We start from the raw sequence: 16200 nt of genomic DNA, 5'->3' as shown, positions 1-16200 counted from the left end.
TCTACTGTGTATTCGAAGGTTAAAACCACATGATCACTGGCCCCAAGGGGTCTTTCATATGTGATGTCGTCAATATCCGTGCTACTCAAGGTGAATACTAGGTCCAATCTCTCTGGTTCATCCTCTCCTCTCTCTCTGGTAGTATCCCTTACGTGTTGGTACATGAAGTTTTCCAGTACCACCTCCATCATCTTAGCCCTCCATGTGGCTCCAAGTTCTCCAAATCGATTTCCTAGTGGTTAAAGTCACCCATGATCAGGAGCTTTGCCCTGCATGCATGAGCTCTTCTGGCCACTGCAGCCAGTGTGTCAACCATTTATTTATTTATTTATTTATTAATTTGAACATGATACAGAGAAGTAAAAAAGGAATACAGTAAAGTGCAACATGCCAAAGCCCCTTGTATGCATAGCTCTAGTGCTCTCGTCATACTCTTGCCTTGGCTTCCTGCTGTTCTGTGGTGGGTTATACATCACTGCAATTACCACCTTGGGACCTCCAGGCTGAAGCCCTATGTAATCACTTGCTTCTCAACTGTCTCCTCTCTACAGCTCATCAAAATTCCATCGGTTTTTGATCAGCAGTGCCACTCCTCCACCCCTTCCTGTTCCATCTGTCTTTCCCTCAGGATCTGATATCCCGCTGGAAAGATGGCATCTGTTATCATACCTGTAAGCTTGGTTTCTGTAAAAGCTATGATGTCCGGTGATGCCTCTTTGACTCTTTCTTGCCACTCCTCCCACTTATTCCATCAGCATTTGTGTACCATACCTTCAGTTTCCTCTCCAACACTGTGCTTTGGGGGGTCTGTGAGGGTGGGAGACCTGGTAGTGTACTGTGGGATTCTATATCTGAGTGTTGGGTGGGAGCTGTGAGTATGGATTATGATTGGATTGGATTGTGTGTGTGTGTGTGTGTGCGTGTGTGTGTGTGTGTGTGTGTGTGTGTGTGTGTGTGTGTGTGTGTGTGTGTGTGTGTGTGTGTGTGTGTGTGTGTCATTAATATTCAATGGTCACTTCTAACAGGTAATAATACTCTGGGTGGATCAGGAAATATAATATTACTGGATTAATATTTGATGAGAATATTCGAAGATCATTGTTAATGTTAAATGAGTCTTTAAAAATGACATAATTTATAGCAAGAGATTGTCTTAACTAGCACAAGTATTATTATTATTATTATTATTATTATTATTATTATTATTATTATTATTATTATTATTATTATTATTATTATTATTATTATTATTATTATTTTTATTATTATTATTAACACACAACACACACTGGCTGTGAATACTCTACTACCCATACCTGGAGTATACCTGGAGTATACCTGGAGTATACCTGGAGTATACCTGGAGTATACCTGGAGTATACCTGGAGTATACCTGGAGTATACCTGGAGGGTGTTTCGGGGTCAACGCTCAGCGGCCCGGTCCATAACCAGGCCTCGTGGTTGATCAGGGCCTGATCAACTAGACTGTTACTGCTGGCCGCACGTAAACCAACGCACGAACCACACCCAGGCTGGTGAGGTAATGACTTTAGGTACCTGTCCAGCTTACTCTTGACGACAGCCAGAGGTGTTGAAGACAGCCAGGGGTGTTGAAGACAGCCAGGGGTGTTGAAGGCAGCCAGGGGTGTTGAAGACAGCCAGGGGTGTTGAAGACAGCCAGGGGTGTTGAAGACAGCCAGGGGTGTTGAAGACAGCCAGGGATGTTGAAGACAGCCAGGGGTGTTGAAGACAGCCAGGGGTGTTGAAGGCAGCCAGGGGTGTTGAAGGCAGCCAGGGGTGTTAAAGACAGCCAGGGGTGATGAAGACAGCCAGGGGTGTTGAAGACAACCAGGGGTGTTGAAGACAGCCATGGGTGTTGAAGACAGCCAGGGATGTTGAAGACAGCCAAGGGTGTTGAAGACAGCCAGGAATGTTGAAGACAGCCAGGGATGTTGAAGACAGCCATGGGTGTTGAAGACAGCCAGGAATGTTGAAGACAGCCAGGGATGTTGAAGACAGCCAGGGGAGTTGAAGACAGCCAGGGATGTTGAAGACAGCCAGAGGTGTTGAAGACAGCCAGGAATGTTGAAGACAGCCAGGGATGTTGAAGACAGCCATGGGTGTTGAAGACAGCCAGGAATGTTGAAGACAGCCAGGGATGTTGAAGACAGCCAGGGATGTTGAAGACAGCCATGGGTGTTGAAGACAGCCAGGAATGTTGAAGACAGCCAGGGATGTTGAAGACAGCCAGGGGTGTTGAAGACAGCCAGGGATGTTGAAGACAGCCAGAGGTGTTGAAGACAGCCAGGAATGTTGAAGACAGCCAGGGATGTTGAAGACAGCCATGGGTGTTGAAGACAGCCAGGAATGTTGAAGATAGCCAGGGATGTTGAAGACAGCCAGGGGTGTTGAAGACAGCCAGGGGTGTTGAAGACAGCCAGGGGTGTTGAAGACAGCCAGGAATGTTGAAGACAGCCAGGGATGTTGAAGACAGCCATGGGTGTTGAAGACAGCCAGGAATGTTGAAGACAGCCAGGGATGTTGAAGACAGCCAGGGGTGTTGAAGACAGCCAGGAATGTTGAAGACAGCCAGGGATGTTGAAGACAGCCAGGGATGTTGAAGACAGCCATGGGTGTTGAAGACAGCCAGGGGTGTTGAAGACAGCCAGGAATGTTGAAGACAGCCAGGGATGTTGAAGACAGCCATGGGTGTTGAAGGCAGCCAGGGGTGTTGAAGACAGCCAGGAATGTTGAAGACAGCCAGGGATGTTGAAGACAGCCATGGGTGTTGAAGGCAGCCAGGGGTGTTAAAGACAGCCAGGGATGTTGAAGACAGCCAGTGGTGTTGAAGGCAGCCAGGGGTGTTAAAGACAGCCAGGGGTGTTAAAGACAGCCAGGGGTGTTGAAGAAAGCCAGAGGTGATGAAGACAGCCATGGGTGTTGAAGGCAGCCAGGAATGTTGAAGACAGCCAGGGATGTTGAAGACAGCCAAGGGTGCTGAAGACAGCCATGGGTGTTGAAGGCAGCCAGGGGTGTTAAAGACAGCCAGGGGTGTTGAAGACAGCCAGAGGTGATGAAGACAGCCAGGGGTGTTGAAGACAGCCATGGGTGTTGAAGGCAGCCAGGGGTGTTAAAGACAGCCAGGGGTGTTGAAGACAGCCAGAGGTGATGAAGACAGCCAGGGGTGTTGAAGACAGCCAGGGGTGTTAAAGACAGCCAGAGGTGATGAAGACAGCCAGGGGTGTTGAAGACAGCCATGGGTGTTGAAGGCAGCCAGGGGTGTTAAAGACAGCCAGGGGTGTTGAAGACAGCCAGAGGTGATGAAGACAGCCAGGGGTGTTGAAGACAGCCAGGGGTGTTGAAGACAGCCAGGGGTGATGAAGACAGCCAGAGGTGATGAAGACAGCCAGGGGTGTTGAAGACAGCCAGAGGTGATGAAGACAGCCAGGGGTGTTGAAGACAGCCAGAGGTGATGAAGACAGTCAGGGGTGTTGAAGACAGCCAGGGGTGTTAAAGACAGCCAGGGGTGATGAAGACAGCCAGAGGTGATGAAGACAGCCAGGGGTGTTGAAGACAGCCAGGGGTGTTGAAGACAGCCAGGGATGTTGAAGACAGCCAAGGGTGTTGAAGACAGCCAAGGGTGTTGAAGACAGCCAGGGGTGTTGAAGACAGCCAGGGATGTTGAAGACAGCCAGGGGTGTTGAAGACAGCCAGGGGTGTTGAAGACAGCCAGTGGTGATGAAGACAGCCAGGGGTGCTGAAGATAGCCAGGGGTGTTGAAGACAACCAGGAATGTTGAAGACAGCCAGGGGTGTTGAAGACAGCCAGGGGTGTTGAAGACAGCCAGGGGTGTTGAAGACAGCCAGGGGTGCTGAAGATAGCCAGGGGTGCTGAAGATAGCCAGGGGTGTTGAAGACAGCCAGGAATGTTGAAGACAGCCAGGAGTGTTGAAGACAGCCAGGGGTGTTGAAGACAGCCAGGGGTGTTGAAGACAACCTGGGGTGATGAAGACAGCCAGGGGTGCTGAAGATAGCCAGGGGTGTTGAAGACAGCCAGGAATGTTGAAGACAGCCAGGGGTGTTGAAGACAACCAGGGGTGTTGAAGACAGCCAGGGGTGTTGAAGACAGCCAGGGGTGATGAAGACAGCCAGAGGTGCTGAAGATAGCCAGGGGTGTTGAAGACAGCCAGGAATGTTGAAGACAGCCATGGGTGTTGAAGACAGCCAGGGGTGTTGAAGACAGCCAGGGGTGTTGAAGACAGCCAGGGGTGTTGGAGACAGCCAGGGGTGTTGAAGACAGCCAGGGGTGTTGAAGACAGCCAGGGGTGTTGAAGACAGCCAGGGGTGATGAAGACAGCCAGGGGTGCTGAAGATAGCCAGGGGTGTTGAAGACAGCCAGGAATGTTGAAGACAGCCAGGGGTGTTGAAGACAGCCAGAGGTGATGAAGACAGCCATGGGTGTTGAAGACAGCCAGGGGTGTTAAAGACAGCCAGGAATGTTGAAGACAGCCAGGGATGTTGAAGACAGCCAAGGGTGCTGAAGACAGCCATGGGTGTTGAAGGCAGCCAGGGGTGTTAAAGACAGCCAGGGGTGTTGAAGACAGCCAGAGGTGATGAAGACAGCCAGGGGTGTTGAAGACAGCCATGGGTGTTGAAGGCAGCCAGGGGTGTTAAAGACAGCCAGGGGTGTTGAAGACAGCCAGAGGTGATGAAGACAGCCAGGGGTGTTGAAGGCAGCCAGGGGTGTTAAAGACAGCCAGGGGTGTTGAAGACAGCCAGAGGTGATGAAGACAGCCAGGGGTGTTGAAGACAGCCATGGGTGTTGAAGGCAGCCAGGGGTGTTAAAGACAGCCAGGGGTGTTGAAGACAGCCAGAGGTGATGAAGACAGCCAGGGGTGTTGAAGACAGCCAGGGGTGTTAAAGACAGCCAGAGGTGATGAAGACAGCCAGGGGTGTTGAAGACAGCCATGGGTGTTGAAGGCAGCCAGGGGTGTTAAAGACAGCCAGGGATGTTGAAGACAGCCAGAGGTGATGAAGACAGCCAGGGGTGTTGAAGACAGCCATGGGTGTTGAAGGCAGCCAGGGGTGTTAAAGACAGCCAGGGGTGTTGAAGACAGCCAGAGGTGATGAAGACAGCCAGGGGTGTTGAAGACAGCCAGGGGTGTTAAAGACAGCCAGAGGTGATGAAGACAGCCAGGGGTGTTGAAGACAGCCATGGGTGTTGAAGGCAGCCAGGGGTGTTAAAGACAGCCAGGGATGTTGAAGACAGCCAGAGGTGATGAAGACAGCCAGGGGTGTTGAAGACAGCCATGGGTGTTGAAGGCAGCCAGGGGTGTTAAAGACAGCCAGGGGTGTTGAAGACAGCCAGAGGTGATGAAGACAGCCAGGGGTGTTGAAGACAGCCAGGGGTGTTAAAGACAGCCAGGGGTGATGAAGACAGCCAGAGGTGATGAAGACAGCCAGGGGTGTTGAAGACAGCCAGGGATGTTGAAGACAGCCAAGGGTGTTGAAGACAGCCAAGGGTGTTGAAGACAGCCAGGGGTGTTGAAGACAGCAAGGGATGTTGAAGACAGCCAGGGGTGTTGAAGACAGCCAGGGGTGTTAAAGACAGCCAGAGGTGATGAAGACAGCCAGGGGTGTTGAAGACAGCCATGGGTGTTGAAGGCAGCCAGGGGTGTTAAAGACAGCCAGGGGTGTTGAAGACAGCCAGAGGTGATGAAGACAGCCAGGGGTGTTGAAGACAGCCAGGGGTGTTGAAGACAGCCAGGGGTGATGAAGACAGCCAGAGGTGATGAAGACAGCCAGGGGTGTTGAAGACAGCCAGAGGTGATGAAGACAGCCAGGGGTGTTGAAGACAGCCAGAGGTGATGAAGACAGCCAGGGGTGTTGAAGACAGCCAGGGGTGTTAAAGACAGCCAGGGGTGATGAAGACAGCCAGAGGTGATGAAGACAGCCAGGGGTGTTGAAGACAGCCAGGGGTGTTGAAGACAGCCAGGGATGTTGAAGACAGCCAAGGGTGTTGAAGACAGCCAAGGGTGTTGAAGACAGCCAGGGGTGTTGAAGACAGCCAGGGATGTTGAAGACAGCCAGGGGTGTTGAAGACAGCCAGGGGTGTTGAAGACAGCCAGTGGTGATGAAGACAGCCAGGGGTGCTGAAGATAGCCAGGGGTGTTGAAGACAGCCAGGAATGTTGAAGACAGCCAGGGGTGTTGAAGACAGCCAGGGGTGTTGAAGACAGCCAGGGGTGTTGAAGACAGCCAGGGGTGCTGAAGATAGCCAGGGGTGCTGAAGATAGCCAGGGGTGTTGAAGACAGCCAGGAATGTTGAAGACAGCCAGGAGTGTTGAAGACAGCCAGGGGTGTTGAAGACAGCCAGGGGTGTTGAAGACAACCTGGGGTGATGAAGACAGCCAGGGGTGCTGAAGATAGCCAGGGGTGTTGAAGACAGCCAGGAATGTTGAAGACAGCCAGGGGTGTTGAAGACAACCAGGGGTGTTGAAGACAGCCAGGGGTGTTGAAGACAGCCAGGGGTGATGAAGACAGCCAGAGGTGCTGAAGATAGCCAGGGGTGTTGAAGACAGCCAGGAATGTTGAAGACAGCCATGGGTGTTGAAGACAGCCAGGGGTGTTGAAGACAGCCAGGGGTGTTGAAGACAGCCAGGGGTGTTGGAGACAGCCAGGGGTGTTGAAGACAGCCAGGGGTGTTGAAGACAGCCAGGGGTGTTGAAGACAGCCAGAGGTGATGAAGACAGCCATGGGTGTTGAAGGCAGCCAGGGGTGTTGAAGACAGCCAGAGGTGATGAAGACAGCCATGGGTGATGAAGGCAGCCAGGGGTGTTAAAGACAGCCAGGAATGTTGAAGACAGCCAGGGATGTTGAAGACAGCCAAGGGTGCTGAAGACAGCCATGGGTGTTGAAGGCAGCCAGGGGTGTTAAAGACAGCCAGGGGTGTTGAAGACAGCCAGAGGTGATGAAGACAGCCAGGGGTGTTGAAGACAGCCATGGGTGTTGAAGGCAGCCAGGGGTGTTAAAGACAGCCAGGGGTGTTGAAGACAGCCAGAGGTGATGAAGACAGCCAGGGGTGTTGAAGACAGCCAGGGGTGTTAAAGACAGCCAGAGGTGATGAAGACAGCCAGGAGTGTTGAAGACAGCCATGGGTGTTGAAGGCAGCCAGGGGTGTTAAAGACAGCCAGGGATGTTGAAGACAGCCAGAGGTGATGAAGACAGCCAGGGGTGTTGAAGACAGCCATGGGTGTTGAAGGCAGCCAGGGGTGTTAAAGACAGCCAGGGGTGTTGAAGACAGCCAGAGGTGATGAAGACAGCCAGGGGTGTTGAAGACAGCCAGGGGTGTTAAAGACAGCCAGGGGTGATGAAGACAGCCAGAGGTGATGAAGACAGCCAGGGGTGTTGAAGACAGCCAGGGGTGTTGAAGACAGCCAGGGATGTTGAAGACAGCCAAGGGTGTTGAAGACAGCCAAGGGTGTTGAAGACAGCCAGGGGTGTTGAAGACAGCCAGGGATGTTGAAGACAGCCAGGGGTGTTGAAGACAGCCAGGGGTGTTGAAGACTGCCAGTGGTGATGAAGACAGCCAGGGGTGCTGAAGATAGCCAGGGGTGTTGAAGACAGCCAGGAATGTTGAAGACAGCCAGGGGTGTTGAAGACAGCCAGGGGTGTTGAAGACAGCCAGGGGTGTTGAAGACAGCCAGGGGTGCTGAAGATAGCCAGGGGTGCTGAAGATAGCCAGGGGTGTTGAAGACAGCCAGGAATGTTGAAGACAGCCAGGAGTGTTGAAGACAGCCAGGGGTGTTGAAGACAGCCAGGGGTGTTGAAGACAACCTGGGGTGATGAAGACAGCCAGGGGTGCTGAAGATATCCAGGGGTGTTGAAGACAGCCAGGAATGTTGAAGACAGCCAGGGGTGTTGAAGACAACCAGGGGTGTTGAAGACAGCCAGGGGTGTTGAAGACAGCCAGGGGTGATGAAGACAGCCAGGGGTGCTGAAGATAGCCAGAGGTGTTGAAGACAGCCAGGAATGTTGAAGACAGCCATGGGTGTTGAAGACAGCCAGGGGTGTTGAAGACAGCCAGGGGTGTTGAAGACAGCCAGGGGTGTTGGAGACAGCCAGGGGTGTTGAAGACAGCCAGGGGTGTTGAAGACAGCCAGGGGTGATGAAGACAGCCAGGGGTGCTGAAGATAGCCAGGGGTGTTGAAGACAGCCAGGAATGTTGAAGACAGCCAGGGGTGTTGAAGACAGCCAGGTGTGTTGAAGACAGCCAAGGGTGTTGAAGACAGCCAGGGGTGTTGAAGACAGCCAGGGATGTTGAAGACAGCCAGGGGTGTTGAAGACAGCCAGGGGTGTTGAAGACAGCCAGGGGTGATGAAGACAGCCAGGGGTGCTGAAGATAGCCAGGGGTGTTGAAGACAGCCAGGAATGTTGAAGATAGCCAGGGGTGTTGAAGACAGCCAGGGGTGTTGAAGACAGCCAGGGGTGTTGAAGACAGCCAGGGGTGCTGAAGATAGCCAGGGGTGCTGAAGATAGCCAGGGGTGTTGAAGACAGCCAGGAATGTTGAAGACAGCCAGGAGTGTTGAAGACAGCCAGGGGTGTTGAAGACAGCCAGGGGTGTTGAAGACAACCAGGGGTGATGAAGACAGCCAGGGGTGCTGAAGATAGCCAGGGGTGTTGAAGACAGCCAGGAATGTTGAAGACAGCCAGGGGTGTTGAAGACAACCAGGGGTGTTGAAGACAGCCAGGGGTGTTGAAGACAGCCAGGGGTGATGAAGACAGCCAGGGGTGCTGAAGATAGCCAGGGGTGTTGAAGACAGCCAGGAATGTTGAAGACAGCCATGGGTGTTGAAGACAGCCATGGGTGTTGAAGACAGCCAGGGGTGTTGAAGACAGCCAGGGGTGTTGAAGACAGCCAGGGGTGTTGGAGACAGCCAGGGGTGTTGAAGACAGCCAGGGGTGTTGAAGATAGCCAGGGGTGTTGAAGACAGCCAGGGGTGATGAAGACAGCCAGGGGTGCTGAAGATAGCCAGGGGTGTTGAAGACAGCCAGGAATGTTGAAGACAGCCAGGGGTGTTGAAGACAGCCAGGGGTGTTGAAGACAGCCAAGGGTGTTGAAGACAACCAGGGGTGTTGAAGACAGCCAGGGGTGTTGAAGACAACCAGGGGTGTTGAAGACAGCCAGGGGTGTTGAAGACAACCAGGGGTGTCGAAGACAGCCAGGGGTGTTGAAGACAGCCAGGGGTCTATTGGTAATCCCCTTATGTATGCTGGGAGGCAGATGAACAGTTTAGGACCCCTAACACTTATTGTTATGTATTGTGTCATAGCGCCCCAAAGAACACTCGTGCCCTCAGCTCCGGTGGTAAGGAGTGAGGACATTACCCTAGGAAGGACGGCAGGAAGGACGGCAGGAGAGACGGCAGGTGAGACAGCAGGAAGGACGGCAGGAGAGACAGCAGGAGGCACCGCAGGAGGGACAGCAGGAGGAACCGCAGGAGGGACAGCAGGAGGAACCGCAGGAGGGACAGCAGGAGGCACCGCAGGAGGGACAGCAGGAGGCACCGCAGGAGGGACAGCAGGAGGCACCGCAGGAGGGACAGCAGGAGGCACCGCAGGGTTGCCGAGGTTCGTGGGAGAGCTGAAGAACATCACAGTACCTCTGGGGCGAGACACACTGCTTCCCTGCACCGTGGAAAACTTGCAGGGTTTTAAGGTGAGTTGAAAATCTCGTGTTTGACTGGATCACTAGGACACGATGCTTATAATCAGAGCCTTAGTTTTTTAATGGGGTGGACTGGTAAGCCAGCGGAAGGCCTCGATCAGATGACCAAAAACTCCAGTGCCGGGTCCGGTTTCCTGACAAACCTTAAGTAAGTTTATTCAGGTACAGGTACACATACATACACTTACATGTGTGAATCACCCACCAATATAACCCAAAAAAGTAAACAAGACTTATTTCCATTTGGGTCCTTGTATTTGCACTGGGGTCTACCCAGCCTGGTACAAGCCAGCCTGGTACAAGCCAGCCTGGTACAAGCCAGCCTGGTACAAGCCAGCAGTTACACCTGGCAAACCTCTTATATCCTGTCAGTGTAAAGTTCCTGGATGGCTCTACAAAGAGCACTTGCTATGCATTACAATTGTAGACTACTTATATAAACTCTTACTTAAGATAACCGAAACAATTTATATGTGTAGGCCTAGCAGGTAGGCTATATAAATGACTGAATGATTGTAGGCCTAGCCAAGAATTAGCCAGCAGGCTTTTTTTCCCTTTTATTCATAGGTGCTGACAAACTATTATCCATCATGAAGTTGACGGTAATAAAATCCAGTTGGTCCACATAGCCAGCACACAATATACAACATATTTATACAATATATATGGTATAAATCTTGGTAATAGATACCAACAAATTAATTTAGAAAAACACGTAAGGAAACACTATGATACATTTAGAAAACATTTCTGTCCTGGAACCTCGATCAGATGGCCAAAAGTTCCACCTGTGGGCCATCCAGGTAGCGTGGGTGCAGGTGGACACACATACAGTGTTGACCACCCATGACCATGTCATCACATGACTAAGACACCACTCCTTTTCCAGGTAGCGTGGGTGCAGGTGGACACACAGACAGTGCTGACCATCCATGACCATGTCATCACATGACTAAGACACCACTCCTTTTCCAGGTAGCGTGGGTGCAGGTGGACACACAGACAGTGCTGACCATCCATGATCATGTCATCACCAGGAACCCCAGGATCTCTCTGCTACACAGTGATGCTCGTACCTGGCATCTCTACCTTACTAACGTCAGGGAGAAGGACCGAGGCTGGTATATGTGTCAGCTTAACACTGACCCCATGCTCTACCATCAAGGTTACCTTGATGTTGTGGGTAAGTCCCCATGCTCTACCATCAAGGTTGTCTTGAGGTTTTGTGGGTAAGTCCCAGCCTGGCCTTGACACAGACCCCACCGCGAGGGCCTTGACCCCAGAAAACCCTTACCAGGTATTACTACCCAGGCACAATAAGGTCTGTTATCCTGGGTGTAAAGGGCACCAAGGAATACAACAAACACAGCTGAATGACTTTAAAATATATTTTCCTTCACCAAGAGCAATGTAGATATTTACAACTATGTACACTATATACAGTTGGTAAATGTATGTGTACAACACGGTTTAGACAAGGCCAAGACACAGCCTGGAGACAGAAAGGACAACCGTGCTCAACCAGCTCTAGTATGGAAATGACAAGGGCAGACAGACGGGTGGTGCCCACAACACTTCTACGATTGCCAGAACCATCTTCTCATTGGCTGAACCTGGGTACTAATTGAACGATGGGGCCCCATCATTCGACCCTTAGTACTGGTTCGCTGGTTGAGGAAGATAGCCTTTCAATGAGGGTGTGTACATGCGCCGAATAAAGGTTACGTACTCTTTGCATGCCACACCAGGTATACTCTCTCTCTCCAGGTATGTGATGGGAAACTTCCTCCATGTAATGTGACATCTTATTGATGGTGTACAATACCATCAATGTGATGAATAAGCTAATATATTCAACATTTTGGTGTCCCGTAGCTGGGGTGGTAGCGCACTCAACTCACACATTGAGGTTTGTGATTCGATCCCCGTTATGGGTGGAATATAGCACAGGGCCAGTATAGCACAGGGACAGTATAGCGCAGGGCCAGTATAGCACAGGGCCAGTATAGCACAGGGACAATATAGCGCAGGGCCAGTATAGCACAGGGACAGTATAGCACAGGGACAGTATAGCACAGGGACAGTATCGCACAGGGACAGTATAGCACAGGGACAGTATAGCACAGGGACAGTATCGCACAGGGACAGTATAGCACAGGGCCAGTATAGCACAGGGCCAGTATAGCACAGGGACAGTATCGCACAGGGACAGTATAGCACAGGGACAGTATAGCACAGGGACAGTATCGCACAGGGACAGTATAGCACAGGGACAGTATAGCACAGGGACAGTATAGCACAGGGACAGTATCGCACAGGGACAGTATAGCACAGGGACAGTATAGCACAGGGACAGTATAGCACAGGGACAGTATCGCACAGGGACAGTATAGCACAGGGACAGTATCGCACAGGGACAGTATCGCACAGGGACAGTATAGCACAGGGACAGTATAGCACAGGGACAGTATCGCACAGGGACAGTATAGCACAGGGCCAGTATAGCACAGGGACAGTATAGCACAGGGACAGTATCGCACAGGGACAGTATAGCACAGGGACAGTATAGCACAGGGACAGTATCGCACAGGGACAGTATAGCACAGGGACAGTATCGCACAGGGACAGTATAGCACAGGGACAGTATAGCACAGGGACAGTATCGCACAGGGACAGTATAGCACAGGGCCAGTATAGCACAGGGACAGTATCGCACAGGGACGCACAGGGACAGTATAGCACAGGGACAGTATCGCACAGGGACAGTATAGCACAGGGACAGTATAGCACAGGGACAGTATCGCACAGGGACAGTATAGCACAGGGCCAGTATAGCACAGGGACAGTATAACACAGGGACAGTATAGCACAGGGCCAGTATAGCACAGGGACAGTATAACACAGGGACAGTATAGCACAGGGACAGTTGTTGATAATATTATAAAATAGCGACAAGTTGAAGATTGTAGATGAATGGTTCAGAGAACCGACATGTTGTTGAATTAGACACATGTGCAACTCTTGGGTATCTTTATTGAGGAAACGTTTCGCCACACAGTGGCTTCATCAGTCCATACAAAGGAGAAACTTAAAGAACAGTTCTTCAAGTTTCTCCTTTGTATGGACTGATGAAGCCACTGTGTGGCGAAACGTTTCCTCAATAAAGATACCCAAGAGTTGCACATGTGTCTAATTCAACAGGTTGAAGACGAAGACACATGTACAACAGTTGGGGATCTTTACTGGTGAAACATTTCACTTACACAGTAGACTTCTCCAGTCAAATACAGAGGCAGCAGGTGTAGTAGTGAAGATGGTGTAATCAGTCCATCAACCTTGGAGAAGTGGCATTTGAGGTAGTCAGTCCCTCAGCCCGGAGAAAATTTCAGCTCCAGATTAAGGGACTGATTACATCTTCATAGGACTACCACACCTGCTGATTCTGTATTTGACTGAGGAGGCCTATTATGTAGGCTTACACACTTTTCGTTTTTTGCTTATATTGTTTTAATTCTTACGTTTTTAAGTAACTTTAGAGTAAAATGAGAATATTATATCAGTTGACAAAGTTCTTTACCAGGCGATTTTCCTTGATGGATGTTATAATAACTGGATGCCACTGTAGCCTTCACTCCCTCACAGTGCCGCCGGATATCATTGACCTGGAGAGTTCAGGCGACCTGACCGTCAGGGAGGGGGAAGATGTGACCTTGATCTGCCGGGCCAGAGGTCACCCGACGCCACACGTCGTCTGGCGTCGGGAAGACGCACAAGACATCATCCTGGACGAAGGAAACTCAGGTAAGACACTCGCATATAGGAGAAAGATGTCTCAGACGGCGTTTCGGTCGTCTGAGACATCTTTCCAACTTGGACCGGATTATATATGTATTGTTCCAGTCGCGGTATTGAGTTATTGATCTTTATAAGTGTGGACAATTGGTCTGATTAATAATGATTTATTTTGAATGTTAGTGATTGAGACAGTTTATCTCTCATGTTATCCCGGTGGTGGGCGGCTCTGGTGACGTCCGTGGATGTGATGTCCTTGGACGACGGCTCCCGTGGATGCTGGCTTATGGTGGCGTCCCTGGATGCTGGTGGTATCCATGACTGGCGACGTCCATGGATTATGGTGTCCGTGGACGGCTGACGTGGGACGCTAACGTGACGATGGATCAAGTAGTGAAGGAGATGGCAGGAGAGACACTGGTCCTACACACAGTATCCAGGTTACAGATGGGGTCATACCTGTGTCTGGCTCACAACGGAGTGCCTCCCTCCGTCAGTAAGAGGACCCACCTCACTGTCCAGTGTAAGCGCTCACTACCCTTCGCACGGGTGGAAATCTTCACCTCTGGATCTCTCACATCCTCGTGCGTAGTCAGGAGCTTCTCAATATTGCTATCTTGCAACATTGCATAGCTCCTGATGACGCACGAGGGTGCGAGAGATCCAGAGGTGAAGATTTCCATCATCATGTGGTTTATTCTGTGATTGTATTGCATAACGCAGTTATATGGATGGAAAAGGGGTCTGCGTGAGTTACTCAAGGCTGGCAGAGGTGGAGGATCGATCCTCCGTCTAGAAATAATGTCAAGACAGAAATTGCTCTGGAAAACAACTCTCTCGACTAAGAGAGAGAGAGAGAGAGAGAGAGAGAGAGAGAGAGAGAGAGAGAGAGAGAGAGAGAGAGAGAGAGAGAGAGAGAGAGAGAGAGAGAGAGAGAGAGAGTGAGAATACAATTAATCACTGGCAATTACTAAGCTTTCATTAATCAAGCTTCCATCAACACTTTAAGCTTGGTAATGACATGGGAAGAGATTCTGTATCCAATGCATCTAATTACATATCTAATTACTTCTTTGTAGTTATATTTCGGCCTCAATCACAGGTCCTCTTCAGCAGATAATGTGCTGAAGTGTTTACGACACTTTAATTCCAAGAGATATATCAACACGTCATCAGGAAGTTGCAATGTTGCAGAATGTATTTGATTAGAGTTCCTCTTTTTTCTGCAACATTGAAAGCTTCTGATGATGTGTTGAATGCAACATGAGAGGCCTAGAGCTATCATTCGACTCTCCCCTCTCCCGGTTGTTTTGCATCTGTGAACGTGTGGGTGGCAGTTCCGCCCATGGTGTGGGTGCCACAGCAGCTGGAAGGTGCCCACCTGGGGCACCAGCTGGATATTGAGTGCCACGCTGAGGCCTACCCTCGGGGCATCAACTACTGGACCAGCCCAGCTGGTGATATGATTGTTCCAGGTGAGGCAACACACACGCGGGACCAGGAGCTATGGCTCGACCCCCTACAACCACAGCTAGGTGAGCATACACACACACACACACACACACACCTACACACACACACGGGGCCAGGAGCTGTTACTCGACCCCTGCAACCAGGGGTTTATCCCCAATTCCATTACTCGATCCCCCACACGACACCACAACTAGGTGAGTACACACTCAGTGGCAGCATCAACGTCAAGGACATCAACATCAAGGACATCAATACCTTTAAAAACATCAACATTATTATCATCAATATCATTATAAGTATCCTAAACATTTATCATAATCAGCATTTATTAAAGACATCAACGCCATCATTATCATCAACAATGTTATCAACATCATTACTGATATCAATAATGTTATTAATAAAATTAATTTTATTTAATAATAATAATAATAATAATAATAATAATAATAATAATAAAATAACAATAATAATAATAATAATAATAATAATAATAATAATAATAATAATAATAATAATAATAATGATAATAATAATAATAATAAAATATAATAATAATAATAATAATAATAATAATAATAATAATAATAATAATAATAATAATAATAATAATAATAAAATAATAATAACAATAATAATAATAATAATAATAATAATAATAATAATAATAATAATAATAATAATAATAATAATAATAAAATAATAATAATAATAACAATAATAATAATAATAATAATAATAATAATAATAATAATAATAATAATAATAATAATAATAATAATAATAATAAAATAATAATAATAATAATAATAAAAATACTAATACTAATACTAATAATAATAATAATAATAATAATAATAATAATAATAATAATAATAATAATAAAACTACTACTACTACTACTACTACTACTACTACTACTACTACTACTACTACTACTAATAATAATAATAATAATAATAATAATAATAATAATGTTTCAGGACAGAGGATCGAGACCACAGTGAGGTCGGAGGGATCATACAAGGTCAAGATGACCCTGAGAATCAAAGAAGTGACCTTTCAGGACCTTGGCACCTTCCTCTGTGTGGCCAAGAACTCTCTGGGGGAGACGGATGGTTCTGTACGTATCTACGGTAAGAACTTAAGAAGGGAGGAGCACTGCAGAAGATCTACTGGCCTGTGCTAGGCAGGTTTATCTGTTTCTGT

At 49.1% G+C, this 16200-nt stretch overlaps 1 protein-coding gene across 2 annotated transcripts in view; it reads left to right on the top strand.

The window, feature by feature from the left end:
- The window catches only part of LOC128693627 (lachesin), a 32542-nt gene that overhangs the window by 9931 nt on the left and 6411 nt on the right, over window positions 1-16200 (top strand). Inside the window, exons 2-7 of one of the 2 annotated variants that reach the window (XM_070091123.1) lie at window positions 9332-9717; window positions 10702-10909; window positions 13369-13527; window positions 13913-14041; window positions 14856-14993; window positions 15975-16127. In XM_070091123.1, coding sequence (XP_069947224.1) covers window positions 9332-9717; window positions 10702-10909; window positions 13369-13527; window positions 13913-14041; window positions 14856-14993; window positions 15975-16127 — 1173 coding nt within the window. The remainder of the gene's footprint in view (window positions 1-9331; window positions 9718-10701; window positions 10910-13368; window positions 13528-13912; window positions 14042-14855; window positions 14994-15974; window positions 16128-16200) is intronic. The other variant, XM_070091124.1, reaches the window with a different exon arrangement.

This window comes from Cherax quadricarinatus, chromosome 34 (genome assembly GCF_038502225.1).
Source record: "Cherax quadricarinatus isolate ZL_2023a chromosome 34, ASM3850222v1, whole genome shotgun sequence".
Lineage (NCBI taxonomy): Eukaryota > Metazoa > Arthropoda > Malacostraca > Decapoda > Parastacidae > Cherax > Cherax quadricarinatus.
This window is presented reverse-complemented; position numbering and strand designations above follow the sequence as displayed.